Source organism: Natator depressus, chromosome 5, assembly GCF_965152275.1.
Source record: "Natator depressus isolate rNatDep1 chromosome 5, rNatDep2.hap1, whole genome shotgun sequence".
NCBI lineage: Eukaryota > Metazoa > Chordata > Testudines > Cheloniidae > Natator > Natator depressus.
In genome coordinates, this window is record NC_134238.1 from 34,165,809 (window position 1) to 34,182,406 (window position 16,598).

A 16,598-nucleotide genomic window follows, 5' to 3' on the forward strand; every position below is an offset into this window, starting at 1 on the left:
TGGTATAGGCAGAGTGTTTGCTGTGAAGGTGCTCTGAATTATATCACAAGTTAAAGGTCTAGAGTCAGGATTATTTAAATGAATGAGAAAGCTTTGGGAAGTTATTAAGTCAAACTACTCTCAGGGAAGAGCAGTTGCAATATTGGAGATCTTAAAGAGCTGTAAAGGCGGTGACTGCAACAAACAAAAATGGCTGGTGAGGTTTGAATGGCTACTAATAAGTGTTGCCATTGGAATTTGGTCAACAGGTTATTGGTTGAAGCCACCTTAAAAGTGATGAACTTGTGGCTTGTGCTTTGTAGAAAGGGATGGGAAAATGAGAGATGCACAAGGAGGCAGCTGCTGGTCAGCTTACTGAAACAAACCATTGTCTTTGACTGATGGTCAGTGGAAAATGGTGTACTGAGGAAAGAGCTGTGGGAGTATATAGACAAGATAGTGGTTGGGGTTTAGTCATGAAGCGTGCTGTAGACCTGTGATCTTGTGGTGGCTCTAGAAGTGGATAGAGGTCTTTTAAGACTGAATTTTCTTTGTGCTTGCTGGGGTAAAATTAGTCAAAGCTTTCCAAACAGACTAGAATTTGTAATTGTAATGGATTCTTGCCCACAGTGATCAAACCACTATGTTTAGTGCTGGCCTCAGAAACGTAGAGAAGGGGGGTGCATGCTAATTTTACTAATACATTTTATGTATAATAACATATGAGGGGTGATTCTGGTCCCTGCAGCCTGTTGCTTCAGGGAAAGAACCACCTAGCCACTTGTGCTATGGCAGGGGTTCTCAGATTTTTGTACTGGTGACCCCTTTCACACAGCAAGCCTCTGAGTGCGACCCCCCCTTATACATTAAAAACACTTTTTATATATTTAACACCATTATAAATGCTGGAGGCAAAGCGGGGTTTGGGGTGGAGGCTGACAGCTCGCAACCCCCCATGTAATAATCTCATGACCCCCAGAGGGGTCCTGACCTCCAGTTTGAGAACCCCTGTGCTATGGTCTATGTACATTTTAATTTTTTTCCAGTGGACTAAGTCAATGGAGGGTTTTGCATGCATTTTGGGGAATTTTTGAACTTTTACTCTTTGCAAAAATTAATTAAATGTTGCCGCATCACAGGGAGATAACAAATCCTGCATTTTACAGATGGGAAACTAAGGCAGAAAGCCTGTGATTTGACCAAGAGCAAAAAGTTCATGTTGGAGCTGGGAGAATGTAGGAGTTCTCTGTTCTTAGTCTTGTGCCTTTTCTATTAGGCTACATTGCCTGTCACATTGTTGAGGTGTCCCCTCCTTGTTGTCATAAGTGGGACTGTCTGCTCAGCAAAGGAGCTTGCCAGTTTCAGTTCAGGCTGCTGCCTGAGAAGCAGTCTAATTTCTGAGGTACAGGCACTTTCAGAAATCAAGAGGGGAGTCTTGTGAGGGGGGATCTGAAAACAATAGTATACACACCATGCCTATACTTTGCTTTGTTCAGTTTTGAAAACTGTTTGGCTTAAGAGGCTTTCAGCATATGCTGACTGCTGTGAAGGTGGCATTGATAGAATAAGGCAATTTTTATGATTTATATAATTAATTTTAAAAATTGTGTTGCAAATCCAAAAATGGTGGTTAAAGTATATTTGTTAGCAGGTTTGATACCCTGTAGTAGTTTTGATGCTAGTTCCCTCTGTCATAATGTCATCTTTTTAAATGTTTAATTTACTGATGTAAGAATGAGATGTAGAAATATGCCTTCAGTATAGTTTGATAGTGCTACTTAACTTTTCTTTATTTAGTCTGGCAGACCTGATGCCGAAAGTAAAGGTGCAAGCTGTTGAGACTGTTGAAGGTTGTACACATGAGGTGAGCACCGTAAAAGCATTTATTTTATGGTGTATAGAATTTTGTTTTATATGAATGTCTTGTCTTTTACCTTTTTGAGTTACAACTTTTCAGTGAAGCTCCAAAAATTCCAAATATTGCCAATCTGGCCTTGAATTGTGTAAATGCTGTCTCAAACTCTGTAGATGCAAAGAGAATTTTTTCACTGTACAATTTGATCCTTTCTGCCAGGAGGAAATCACTAAGTGAGAAAAATATGAAGGCTCTTTGTTTTCTGTGCTATAATTTAAATGAAAATACTGGATTGTACTGAAATGCTGGACAATGATTAGCAAAAATGTATGACTTACATGTGTGAAAATGCTGAGCAATATAAAATGACATTCTACTTTATATTTTGCTGTTTGGTCTTCTGTAATGTAATTTTTAAATGAAAATCCAGGATTATAACTGAAATGCAAGGTATTGGTTACCACGTATTGGTAACTTAACTTTCATGTGTTTAGGAAATGCTGAATAGTTATTGGAACTTTTTTTTCTGTATTGTAGTTTAAATGAGTTTATTACTCAAAGACAGGACATTTGTTACCAAGAATGTATATTTTTGGAGAGCGCAAAAGGATCTGAGCAGTGAATAGGCTGTTTTGTATGTACTGTGACGTTGCAGGGTTTCTCTAATTTTTTGTTTCAATAATGGACAGATGTAGAATTCCAATGCATGGCTCAGGGAGCTTTTTATTTCCCTAATTTTATTATTTTTTATTATTATTTTATTATTTTTTTTTTTTTTATTTGCCTAATTACGGCACTCTAAGCTTCTGTTGACCTGTGCTGTGCCAAAACAATAAACCCTTGCTAACTGAGTTAACAGTGCTCCCACAGTCTAACCCCCTATATTAGCACTACTCACAGCTGTCTCTCTAGCCCTACTAACTGAGTTTCTCTAGACCTATAACTCCGCTTACACACAGGCTGGAACCACAGGCTCTCTCGATGGGTGCAGCAGTCTCTCTCACACTGTACAATAGCACTTCATCCTGAGCACCACTCTGCACACATCTGATCTTAGTGGTGCCTCCCTTCCTCTTTTAGTCCCTGCCAGCCTGGACCCTCCCAGCTATTGCTGCCCCCTGCCTCCCCAACACTCCTGTCTGTGCCTGGCATAGGGGCACGCCTACTACTTCCGGAGACAAAGAGATGTTGGCTGGAGAACCATGCACACAACCCAATCCACACAAATGTGCATGCACGCACTTGCCTCGACATGTGTTTAGGAAATGCTGAATAGTTATTGGGACTTTTTTTTCTGTATAGTAGTTTAATTGAGTTATTACTCAAAGACAGGACATTTGTTACCAAGAGTGTGTAACTTTGGAGAGCTTGAAAGGGGTCTCTACCTGGGGGTTTCTCTTCCCCATGCTAATCACCTCCTATCTTACAATTAAACTACCGCTAACTCACCAATCCCCCCTCCCACTACAGTGGTGTGACCCAAAAACCTTACAAGACACACAGAAGCTTGAACTTGGACAAGGCATGACAGATGCTAGCGCCCTCTTAGGTCAGGTCGTTACAATACTTTTGTATAATGACTTTGTTTAAATGAAATATTTAATTTCACTGAAACAGAAGATAACTGTCAACAAAGATACGTCAAGTTCTGTATTAATATGCCCAGTAAGGAATCTATTTATCCAAAAAATTTCCTGAATCTTTTTTGTTGTCTGTATTGTTAGACATACTTGCTGACAGGTATTTTGAAATACACTGCCAAAATAATTGAAACGGTTGTGATTATATTGTGTTACTTTGACTAATAATATGCATAATTTTAAAATATTGTGTACAGAATTTTAAATTTTTTGATGCAGAATTTCCCTAGGAGTAGTAAACAGTAGCTTACAGTCATATATTGCAACATTCCTTATCCTGAATTGCTAACAATCTAAGACAAGACAAAACAGTAGATAATACACCAGAAAAAGGAGGGAATGGAATTTATTAGTGATTGCTTGAAAAGATGGGTTTGAAGAAGAGGGAACATTTGACATGTCAAAACATAAGAAGCAGTGTTATAGAAGTTGAAAAGTCAAAAGTAAATTCCTGTGTTTTGTCTGTCTCCTGAGTCCTGACCCACTCTGTTTAGCTTGATAGTACTAATTGAATAGTAGTTTGAGTCAGAGTGGCTGCATTGTAATTAAGAATCACCTTGAACACAAAGCATTCTAAAACTTGGTGTTTTTTTTCTGTTTTTGTTAGGTTGCACTTCCTGCAAATGAAGACTTCATAGCCCTGAAGCCAAGAACTGGAAAAGCTTCAAAGGTGTGTGATAGATTTAAAAGAAAAAAAAATACAGATTTATAGCCTGTAGGCTATAAGTAGATAAATGGGGATAAATGGGCCCTATCAGCAGCAGTGAAATAAAGGGAAACCTTTAAAAAGTGGTCTCTGCACTGAATGAGTAGATTAATGTTTGTCTTTAATGTAATTTTGGTTAGAGCTAGATGGAGAGATTGCTCTGGTTTGGTTTCCATCACCCATTTGGCAGCATCATTCAGTGGCTCCAGTGGTATAAACTGTGGGTTTGTTGTTCTTTTATTTTTGTAATAGACGCCATACAAAATCTAAACATATAAAGGCCTAGATTTGCCATTTTACATCAGTTACGGATCTGGCTGAGACTCGCAAACTTAACTCTCAGAGTAAGTTAATCCAAAATCTAAATAAAAAAACTATTATAAAATACTATTTTCAAGTGGAATGAGATGGTAACTAGTCATAAATTTTGCTCGAGGCTGAAATTTGCTCATTAGGTCAGTCTGGAAAACAACAAAATTTAAGCTATAAAGTATGTTGCTTTTAAATGCTTTTTTTTTTTCTTTTTAGGAATATCCATTCATTCTTGATGCTTTTCAAAGAGAAGCCATTCTTTGTGTGGATAACAATCAGTCTGTTTTAGTGTCAGCTCATACATCAGCTGGCAAAACTGTGTGTGCAGAGTAAGTAATTTTGTGATAGATTTTTGTAAGAGTGAATAGTGTGGCGTTTTCCCCTGTTAGTTCTGCTGAATTATGTATCAGACTCAAGAGGAAAACTTTTAAAGGTTCTGTAGCATCAGTCACACTTTCTAAAGTAGTCTGTTGCCAGGAGTAAAGTGTGACTTAATGATTTACAAATATTTTGACCACTCAGATGTGTGTTAAAATTTAAAACAAAAGTTATTTTCTTCATTGTGCTTAGCAAGTGACAGTAGTAGAGGATTTCTCCACTTTTAGAGTTGATTTTTTAAATTTATTTTTTATTTTTGAAACAGTCTGCTTCTGTTGATGTTTTTTATGTAGAGTGAACATAAGAACAGCCATACTGGGTCAGACCAATGATTCGTCTAGCTCAATATCCTATCCTGTCTTCCCACGGTGGTCAATGCCAGGTGCTTCAGAGGGAACAGAACTGGCAATAATTGAGTGATCCATCCCATGTTGTCCACTCCCAGCTTCTGGCAGTCAGAGGCTAGGGACGCCCAGACCATGGAGTTGCATGCCTGACCATCTTGGCTAATAGTCATAGATGAACCTATCCTACATGAACTTATCTAATTCTTTTTTGAATCCTGTTACAGTTTTGGCCTGCATAACATTCCCTGGCAACAAGTTCCACAGGTTGACTGATTTTAGAAAATCGCCATGTTATGTTTTCTCTCGCTAGGCTGTAATTCATAGTCAAATAGTTGATTTTTATTTTGTTTTTTGTTGAGAGGTAATGGTTTGACTTCATTGTAGGCTGATGTCTACTATTTAACCATAGAATGTGTATACGAGCATGGGAAGGAGTTCTATAAATTTTCCCCTATGCTTTCATTTGGGAATAAGAGGCTTCTGCCCTTAACTGGAGAGAGCACCTCTTGAGATAAAACAGTAGCTTGGCCTTTGTTCACATTTAATGGTTTCTCTCAATTTTTTTCTGATAATATCTTCTGTAATATTTCAGGTCACTGTGACACTACACCCCATATTCTTCATAGAAATATTGTTATGATATGCATATGGCATAACTAACGTTCTTTGTGCAAGATAAGTCATGTGAGGTATCATTGAAAAGGTTATGATTTGCTGAATGTGATTATCCTATTTGTATGCATGTACCATTTTTGTATCTACAGTTAGGAGTATTGACTATGTATCAATTACAAAAGCGTTTGCACCTGGGGAATGCTCACCAGACAAAATGCAATCAGTCTGGCTTTGAAGATGTTAATCTCCCATTTTCCTGGGATGCTTCAAATGGTCTTTGACTCAGGTTGCTGTGACACTACAGGGTCATGTGATCATGTCACCTGGTATTGAACTTCATCTTGGACTACTAGTATTTTTCTACTAATAGGGGGTGGGGATCAAACTGGGAAACAAAGGATTCATGCAAATCCTATTTAAGGCAGGGAAATAAGTTAATCGGGGTTTGTTCTTCACTAAATCCCCGCCCGGGATGACTGCTGGAAACATCTACTGGCTGACCCCAGGCAATCACACATGAGCCACAAGACCCCCAAAATGGTGAGTAGCCACAGGAGTAGGGTAAATCATTGTTCCCAGACCCTACTGTTCACTGGGCACATGGCTCTTGGGGAGAGCCAGCACTGTGGGTGGGGGCTATAATCATTCCTGTCCCCACGTTTTCCGCAGGCTTTGTTCATTATGGAAGATCTCTTGCTGCTGAGGGTGAACAGGGAATCAAGGGAGGGTCTTCTCCAAGACTGTGGCTTCTGCTCTGGCCCTTACGCGGCTTGCCTGTGTGCAGCAATGGTCCGTCCATCTGTCCCCCTATCCCCAGGGATGGCAGAGTGGTGTGGGAAAGTTACCATTAGTGGGGCAAGAAACAAAGCAGCTCTGCCAAAGAACCTGCAGCAGCAGATTGACCAGTATCTCCATGAGAGTTTCCTGGAGATCGGAGGCAGATTCACGTGAAGTGAGAGAGTCAATGAACAGTCTGTTCCGCCGCTTAGACAAGGCATGTGGTGATACACACATCATACGGACACAAGCCTGCTTTCTGCAACCCTCCAGATCTCCCCCAAAATCTCGCTTCAGTGATTCCCAAAATTAAATCCACTTACCAGGGGCTTCCTTTCTTGTTTGTGCTTCGCCATGAGCCGACAGCTATGACTGGCTAGTCTCCTGCGGGGTAGAAAAGAGCTCCTGGCTGCATGCATCTCTGACCTGCAAGTCGTCCTCTGCCTCTGGGTCCCCCTCCACATCCTCGTCCAAGATTTCCTTCTCCTGGCTCGGTCCACTCTCGACTGGCACGTGAGCCACTGAAGTATCCACAGTGGTCTTCGCAATGGAGGCGGGGTCGCCACCAAGTATCGCGTCCAGCTCTTTGTAGAACCAGCAGCTCGGGGGCGCAGCACCAGAGCAGTGGTTTGCCTCCCGTGCCTTGTGGTAGGCGTTCCACAGCTGCTTCACTTTGACCCTGCACTGCAGTGTGTCCTGGTCATGGCCCCTTTCTGTCATGCATCGTGAAATCTGTCCATAGGTATCATAATTCCTATGGCTGGAGCGCAGCTAGGACTGGACAACCTCTTCTCCCCAAATGCTGATGAGGTCCAGCAGTTCTGCATTGCTCCAAGCTGGGGATCGCCTGGTACGTGGAGCAGGCATGTCCACCTGGAAAGATGCGCTGGGATCGCTGCACGCATCACCAAGCAAACAGGAAGGGGACTTCCAAAATTCCAAAGGAATTTACGTGGTGGGGATGACGGTTGGTCACCTCAGGGCAGGGCAGTAGAGTTCAAACTGATGACCATAGAGGCAAGAACAGGTATTGTGGGACACCTACCGGAGGCCAGTTGCAGCACTGTAATTGACCAGGGTGTCTACACTGACACCACCGCGCTGTCGCCCTGGTGCAGAAAGCTGTGCGCCTTTTGTCAGGGTGGTGTGGGGTTTTTTGGGTTTTGTTTTTTTTAACAGCATTGCAACTGCACATTTTCTGCGCACTAAGTGGCTTGGCCGTGTGTATGCCTCGGGAGTTACAATGCAGAAAGCTGATTTACTGCGCAGAAACTTGCCAGTGTAGACAAGGCCGAAGAAACAAAGACAAAAGGGCGGGAGAAGAGCTGAGCCCAGGCTGGAAAAGGTGGCTGGCCTGTGAAAGAAGTGCCTAAAACAAGATTTAGGGTGAATTACTGCTCGTAACAAACGTTCCCTCTAATTTTTTCCATCCATGTGTGGAATAAATTTACTTATGTGCACCGAGAAATGTACGCCATACCAGTAGAAGCACAAAACCTAGATATATTTTTAAAAAGTTACCATAGGGATAATTATTTCAGCCCGGACAGGTTAGGCATTTTAGGACTCACTACTCAAAGAATTAAATTTAAGTGTAAGAGAAATAAAAATTATGAAATGCATAGATCAGCCAAAACACTAAAATAACAGTTTGAAAGAATAAAATTACAGACAATATGTGTGCATTGCAGGAAGTACCAAGAAGTAACAACAATAATACAAATATGGGTTGGGAGGTGAGTGTGAAAGAGATAGCGTATGCGTGCATGTGTGTGGCACAGCGTGTGTGTGACAGAGGAGAGAGAGACTCTGAACTGGCTGCTGGGGAAATCTCAGAAACAGTGCACTGTCTCTTTAAGAAGGGCACTCGCCAATCACTGCAGCAGCTCTGAGTCCTGACTCAATCCTGAGCCAGGCTGTGTCCCCTCTCCCCTGCTCTGTGGAGATGGGGTACAGGGGTGGGGGGGAGGGGGACACCCTCAGATCAGCACCCTCCTCCCCTTCCCTCCCCCCCCCCCCCCCCCCCGCACAGCCAGCAGGAGGATCCCGGGAACAGCTGTAGGACAGAGCACGTGCTGCTGGTTGTATGCGCTCTGCTAATGAGCTGGGCGGCCGCCCAAGCGTGCAGCTTACAGGGAACACAGCTTGTAACCAGTTTCTTTAGTGTATTAAGCTTAGTTTTGGTGTGTGTTTTATTTGTTCAGTAATCTGCTTTGATCTGTTTGCTATTCCTTTTAATTGCTTAAAATCTACCTTTGTAATTAATCAACTTGGCTTTGTTTTCTCTGAAACAATTTTGTGAAATTCATAACGGGGGGGGTGGGGGGGGCAAAAAGCTGTGCATATCTTCCTCCACATTGAGGGAGGAGGCAAATGTCAATTAGCTTATGCTGTACAGTTCCCTGTGCAGTGCAAGACAATAGAATTTTGGGTTTACATTCTGGAGGACGTGTGCACTTGAGTGCTGGACAATTCCCTACCTGAGTTTTTCCATGCAGAGTTGATCTCAGTGTCTGTGTCTTTCTGCATCTGGGTGTGTCCCTACCTGTGTGTGCTGGAGGAGGCTTGAGGGCCTAGCTTAGCAGGTCAGTGTAAGGGAGCCCAGATTGGTGGAACAGGCAATCTCAGTGGTACCCCAGTATATCAGGTGGCACCCCGGAGTGGGGGATAATCTGTCACAGTCACTACTTTAATTTATTTAACACATCTAATTTGCCAAGTGTAACTTACAGAGTCTCTGTGCAATGATATGTAAGTTCTACCAGCTTGGATTAAATTGAAGCTGGTAACCAACAGGTGAAAGGCTTCCTATTTTGTTACCAGTCTTCTGTGTTAGATTTTTACTTTTCATGGAAGGGTAGAAAGGTGTAAATGTCTCACATGTATTTAATATTATATTGTAGGTATGCGATTGCCTTGGCTTTGAGGGAGAAACAGCGTGTGATATTTACTAGTCCCATTAAAGCTCTGAGTAACCAGAAGTATCGTGAGATGTATGAAGAATTTCAGGATGTTGGTTTGATGACTGGGGATGTCACCATTAATCCTACAGCTTCTTGTCTTGTAATGACAACAGAGGTATGTTTAAGTAGGTAGTACTTAGTCCTTTTGCTGTTCCTTTTTGTCTCTGTCGGAGTACTTTTGGTCCATGCTGTTGAGAGTGGCTGAAACAGAAAGATTTCCAACAAAGACTATACTGGGTGAATTATGTTAAAAATACCACAACATTTTAAGTTCCCTTTGCGCTCACAGCCTCCCCTGCCTTCAATTTAGTCTCTGATTATTGGGGGGGGAATGAACTATTTTGAAATGACCACTGTATGCTCACGTTTTTGAGATGTGTCCTAGGTTTTCTGGTGCCTCAGGAACCTTCTGGAAAGAAGAGCCTGTTAGGGCTGCATGTTTTCCCTTTCTAAGTATGAATTTTTGGAACCAGATTGTAAAAGGGCAATTTTCAGAGTAACAGCCGTGTTAGTCTGTATTCGCAAAAAGAAAAGGAGTACTTGTGGCACCTTAGAGACTAACCAATTTATTTGAGCATAAGCTTTCGTGAGCTACATATGCTCAAATAAATTGGTTAGTCTCTAAGGTGCCACAAGTACTCCTTTTCTTTTTGTAAAAGGGCAATGTGGCCCCAAACATTACAGTTTCTTTCTTTTCTTAGCTAGCTCTAGGTGAATGGTAATGCTTCCATGTTTACTGTTAAATTGTGAAGTTTAGCTAGTTAGTAAATATTAGGTAGTGTGCCCCATTACACATTACATTTTTATTCTAAATGTATGATCCTTCAAACTTTTTTTCTCATAGCCAATCAAGTCACTAAGGATTTACTTCAGTAGTATGTCTCATGCTTCCCTGTGGATTCAGATACCTGTTGTTTCCTCTGCCTGGGGAAGTCTAGATCACTGCTTATTGTGTAAGGGCTTCACATCTCAAGCTTGCGCCAGTAGGCAGCAGAGCTTCCATGTCTTCCTCAGCAGTTAAGGGGTTTCTCATTCCCACCAACTCTATCAGAAGACAATGTCTTTGTGGGGCTGGTGCCTGACTTTTTCAGGTTTGAGATGATGTGCATGGTCCTTTAATTAGACCATGGTAGATCTGACTCAAGAAATGGAGCTGTCTGTCTTCAAACTTTGTTTGGTAACGGACCGCGATGTGAAATGCTTCAGCTCTGGGTAAGGGGTTGCAATTTTTTTTGAAGTAGACCGGGGGCGGGGGGGGGGTGTCGGTCACTTTTTTTTTTTTTTTTTTTTTTTAAGTCCAAAGAGCGTCACCCGCACAAAGAGGTTGAAACACTGGTCTAGACTGTGCTGATGAATGGATCTTTTAGCGAAGCTTCTGTTTCTATTAGTGGTGTTGTCAGACCAGCTCTTTCAGGAATATCTGAACATCTCAATGACCTCGTTGTTTGTTCACAAGAGGCTAACTAATTTTGCTCTGACATGCTCTGTGGAAGTGCAAGAGATTTTATTGTAGTCCAAAAAGCCCTCTGCTCTGAAATTTCTTTCTCTGTGAGCAGCTAATCTGTATCCATATTCTCTTCTAGGTTATTTATTAAATGTGGCCTCTCATCCTCTCCTGTTTTTCTATGAAGGTGCAATTGTGTGTACGCTCACCATATCTGTCAGTTAACAGTTCTGTTGTTTTCAGTCAAGTCACAAGACTCCTGAAATGTCAATCTTCCCATTAGTCAGAAAAGCCATTGCAAAATGGTACTTCAACCTGGTGCTGACAGGGTTGATGGAGTCTCTTTTTGAGACCTTTGAAGATTCCACCTGTTATTAAAGACAGTATTTTCAATAACTTACATCTGTAAGAAGAGTGAGTGTTGCATATGATAATAGCTGATTTCTTGTCACCATATTTCACAGTGATAAAGTGGTCCAGGCTTATATAAAAAATGGTGTCTTGATTTCGCACCTGACTTAGATTGTTGCTCTCCGGATGGTCTTTCCAAAATTTCATAACTCCTGGGGAAAATTAGGAGTCCATATCCTAGATCAGTGGTTCCCAAACTTTTTTATGCCATGACCTCCTTTTGGCTTACGTCTGTTAATGCATCCCCAGGGACCTGTTGGGGAGTCTCAATATGTTAAGTGGCTAAAGCAGGTCAGTTCCTGACCCTGGGGGGTGGGAGGCCCAAGTGGGGGAGCTGTAGAGCAAGCTCACCCTGCACTGATCCTGTAGCAGCAGCTCCTGTGGCTCCTGTCCCGTGGAGCCAATTGAGCTCAGTTTCCCACTTTGGGTGTTGCGACCTGGCCTCTGGCCCATGGGGTCACGTTGCAGTGCTGCTCAGGTTAGGCCCTGTCCCCCAATAATGGGGTGGCCAGGCCAAATTTGAGTGAGTTGAGTTGCGACCCCATGTGCCAGAGGCCAGGTTGCAACAGCTGCAGTAGAGAGCCAACCCCAGGCAGTCCTGAGGGACAGGAGCTGCAAGAGTCTCAAGACCTCCTATAAGAAAAGGAGTACTTGTGGCACCTTAGAGACTAACAAATTTATTTGAGCATAAGCTTTCATGAGCTACAGCTCACTTCATCCTCCTATGGCACCCTTTCATTGGTCACAACCCACAGTTTTGGAAACACTGTCCTAGATGTTGAGGACTTTAAGTTTTTATTTGGGTAGGACTGAGGCACTTAAAGTTAGCAAGATTTTTTTTTTTATAGCTTTTGGGGATCAGTTTTTAAAAGGAATGCTACTTCCATTCATCCTCTGCATCAGTAGATTAGAGTGCTTTGACATATTACATTGGCTTGCATGTCAGTTCCTCAGGACCTTATGACTCACCCCACTGTGACTAAGGCAGCATTGATAGTAAGTCTTTGTAATGTTTCCGTCTTAGAAGTCTGTGGAACACAGACCTGCAGTTCACTGTATGCATTTACTGAGGGAATAATCACAAGTCACTTTAAAGAAGTAAATAGTTTTCAGGAGAGAAACTTGAGTGGGAAGAACTCTTAGACTTTAAAGGGTTTCCCCTTAACGTAGTAATTACCTGTGTGGCATCTTTTGGGTGAGTGAAGGTTTAAAAGAACATTAAGCTGAACTGGTCCTGAAATTTAATGGTAATTCAGTCCCTTGTTCCTTCACTATCTCAGGGGGAACAGGTTCAAATCATGTTGCTGAGTTTGATGATTAGCATGTATTGTGAGGAGTATTTTATAATTCTTTCTAGGAGCAGCTTGCTACAGATTTGATATTCTTCTTAATAACCTACCTCTAAATGTGTAGTTTTTTAAATTGCAAATTAAGGTTTCATATTACCTTAATTTATGAGGAGGACTTTAAACTAGGTTCAACGGGGGCAGGTGACCAAAGCCCACAGGTAAGTCAAAAACATAGAGACCTGGGAGAGGGGTTGGAATTTGTGGGGGGGTATGGGCTGTTATAGCAGAAATAAGGGAGAGACAAAACAGAACTGAGGGGGGCAGAAATCAAATTAGTATCTTAGATGTCTGTATACTAATGCAAGAAGTATGGGGAATAAGCAGGAAGAACTTGAAATGTTAGTAAATAAACACAACTATGACCTAGTTGGCATCACGGAGACTTGGTGGGATAATACGCATGACTGGAATATTGGTATAGAAGGTTACAGCTTGCTCAGGAAGGACAGGCAGGGGAAAAAGGGAGGAGGTGTTCCCTTATATATTAAAAATGTATACACTTGGACTGAGGTTGAGATAGAAATAAGAGACAGACTTGTTGAAAGTCTCTGGGTAATGATAAAAGGGGTAAAAACCAAGGGTGATATCCTGGTTAGGGGTCTACCACAGACCACCTAACCAGGAAGAAGAGGTGGATGAGGGTTTTTTTTGAAACAGCTAACAAAATCATTAAAAGCATAGGACTTTGATGGTGATGGGGGGACTTCAACTACCCAAACATCTGTTAGGAAAATAACACAGCAGGGCACAGATTATCCAACAAGTTCTTGGAATGTATTGGAGACAGTTTTTTATTTCAGAAGGTGGAGAAAGCTACTGGGGGGGAGGCTGTTCTAGATTTGATTTTGACAAAGAACAAACTAGCTAGGGACATAAAAGGAAACAAGAAAACATTCTACAAATACACTCGAAGCAAGAGGAAGACCAAGGACAGAGTAGGCCCGTTACTCAGTGAGGGGGGGAAGACAATAACAGAAAATGTGGAACTCGATAAGTTTATGGAGGAGATGGTATGATGGGATAACATGATTTTGGTAATTAATTGATCTTTAAATATTCATGGTAAATGGGCCTGATGGGGTGGGATCTGAGTTACTACAGAAAATTCTTTCCTGGGTATCTTGCTGGTGAATCTTGCCCATATTCTCAGGGTTTAGCTGATCGCCATATTTGGGGTCGGGAAGGAATTTTCCTCCAGGGCAGATTGGAAGAGGCCCTGGAGGTTTTTCGCCTTCCTCTGTAGCATGGGGCTCGGGTCACTTGCTGTAGGATTCTCTGCTCCTTGAAGTCTTTAAACCACAATTTGAGGACTTCAATAGCTCAGACATAGGCGAGAGGTTTTTCGCAGGAGTGGGTGGGTGAGATTCTGTGGCCTGCGTTGTGCAGGAGGTCGGACTAGATGATCATAATGGTCCCTTCTGACCTTAGTATCTATGAAATGGCAGAGGTGCTCAATTACTTCTTTGTTTCGGTTTTCACCAAAAAAATTGGTGGCGAGTGGATGTCTAACCGTGAATGCCAGTGAAAATGAGGTAGGATCAGAGTCTAAAATAGGGAAAGAACAAGTCAAAAATTACCTCAAATCTTCAAATCACCACGGCCTGACGAAATGCATCCTAGAATACTCAAGGAGCTGACTGAGGAGATATCTGAGCCATTAGCAATTATCTTTGAAAAGTCATGGAAGACGGGAGACATTTCAGAAGCCTGGAAAAGGGCCCATCTATAAAAAGGGAAGTAAGAACAACTTGGGGAATTACAGACCAGTCAGCTTAACTTCTGTACCCAGAAAGATAATGGAGCAAATAAATTTGCAAACACCTAGAAGATAATAAGGTGATAAATAACAGTCAGCATGGATTTGTCAAGAACAAATCATGTCAAACTAACCTGATAGCTTTCTTTCACCAGGTAACAAGCCTTATGGATGGGGGAAGTGGTAGATGTGGTATATCTTGACTTTAGTAAGGCTTTTGATACTGTCTCGCATGACCTTCTCATAAACAAACTAGGGAAATACAACCTAGATGGAGCTACTGTAAGGTGAGTGCAAAGCTGGTTGGAAAATCATTCCCAGAGAGTAGTTATCAGTGGTTCACAGTCATGCTGGAAGGGCATAACAAGTAGGGTCCCGCAGGGATCGGTTCTGGGTCTGGTCTGTTCAATATCTTCATCAATGATTTAGATAATGGCATAGAGAGTACACTTATAAAGTTTGCGGACGATACCAAGCTGGGAGGGGTTTCAAGCGCTTTGGAGGATGGGATTAAAATTCAAAATGGTCTGGACAAGCTGAAGAAATGGTCTGCAGTAAATAGGATGAAATTCAATAAGGACAAATGCAAAGTACTCCACTTAGGAAGGAACAATCAGTTGCACACATACAAAATGGGAAATGACTGCTTAGGAAAGAGTACTGCGGAAAGGGATCTGGGGGTCATAGTGGATCACAAGCTAAACATGAGTCAACAGTAACGCTGTTGCAAAAAAAAGCAAATATTCTGGGATGTATTAGCAGGAGTATTGTGAGCAAGACACGAGAAGTAATTCTTCCATTCTACTCTGTGCTGATTTAGGCCTCAACTGGAGCATTGTGTCCAGTTCTGGGCACCACATTTCAGGAAAGATGTGGACAAATTGGAGAAAGTCCAGAGAAGAGCAACAAAAATGATTAAAGGTCTAGAAAACATAACCTCTGAGTGAGGGAAGATTGAAAAAATTGGGCTTGTTTAGTCTAGAGAAGAGAACACTGAGAGGGGACTTAACAGTTTTCAAGTACATAAAAGATTGTTACAAGGAGGAGGGAGAAAAATTGTTGTTCTTAACCTCTGAGGATAGGACAAGAAGCAATGGGCTTAAATTGTAGCAAGGGCCATTTAGGTTGGACATTAGGAAAAACTTCCTAAATGTCAGAGTGGTTAAGCACTGGAATAAATTGTCTAGGGAGGTTGTGGAATCTCCATCATTGGGGATTTTTAAGAGCAGGTTGGACAAACACCTGTCAGAAATGGTCTTTCTCAAACTGGGGATTGCTACTGCTCAGGGGCTCATCAGGTTATTTCATGGGGGGTCGAGAGCTGTCAACCTCCACCCCAAACCCTGCTTTGCCTCCAGCATTTATAATGGTGTTAAATATATAAAAAAGTGTTCTTAATTTACAAGGGGGCTCGCACTCAAAGGCTTGCTATGTGAAAGCGGTCACCAGTAAAAAAGTTTGAGAGCCACTGGTCTAGATAATACTTAGTCCTGCCTTGAGTGCAGGGGACTGGATTAGATGACCTCTCAAGGTCTTTTTCCAGTTCTATGATGACTATATGAATATGAGCCAAACATCTCTATGTGAAACTTTCTTAAGGAGATCCTTGAAAACAGAGTACATTCAGTAGTAGTAATTAATGTTACTTAAGTGCTATATGCATCACTCACGCTCTTTTATTTTCTTCAGATTTTGAGAAGTATGCTCTACAGAGGTTCTGAGGTTATGCGAGAAGTTGCCTGGGTTATATTTGATGAAATCCATTATATGAGAGACGCAGGTATGGTGTATTTACAATTTTGCTATGAAATAAATAGTATATTCTTTTCCCCATCTCTGGCATGGCCTGCTCGCTCCTGCCTCTGCTGAAGTCCACAAACAGTTCAGAGACCTTTTTGTTGGTAAAACAACCTATATGGTTTCTTTACAATGTTGGTTCCCACCATCTTGTATGCTGGACACCTTACGCCTACAGTCCTGAGGAGTCCTCAGGGAAAAGCAGTGTGTCTGTCTTTCTCTGTCTGGTTCTCCCAGCCTACTTCCTTGCTGTGTCTTTTGTATCATCT

The 16,598-nt window shown here is 41.9% G+C and overlaps 1 protein-coding gene across 2 annotated transcripts in view; it reads left to right on the plus strand.

Annotated features, from left to right (window-relative positions):
• MTREX (Mtr4 exosome RNA helicase) overlaps positions 1–16,598 on the plus strand; it is a 91,206-nt gene that overhangs the window by 1,088 nt on the left and 73,520 nt on the right. For both annotated transcript variants that reach the window (XM_074952556.1, XM_074952555.1), the window contains exons 3-7: positions 1,777–1,843; positions 4,082–4,144; positions 4,709–4,821; positions 9,513–9,687; positions 16,222–16,312. In XM_074952556.1, the coding sequence (XP_074808657.1) occupies positions 1,777–1,843; positions 4,082–4,144; positions 4,709–4,821; positions 9,513–9,687; positions 16,222–16,312 (509 nt within the window). The remainder of the gene's footprint in view (positions 1–1,776; positions 1,844–4,081; positions 4,145–4,708; positions 4,822–9,512; positions 9,688–16,221; positions 16,313–16,598) is intronic.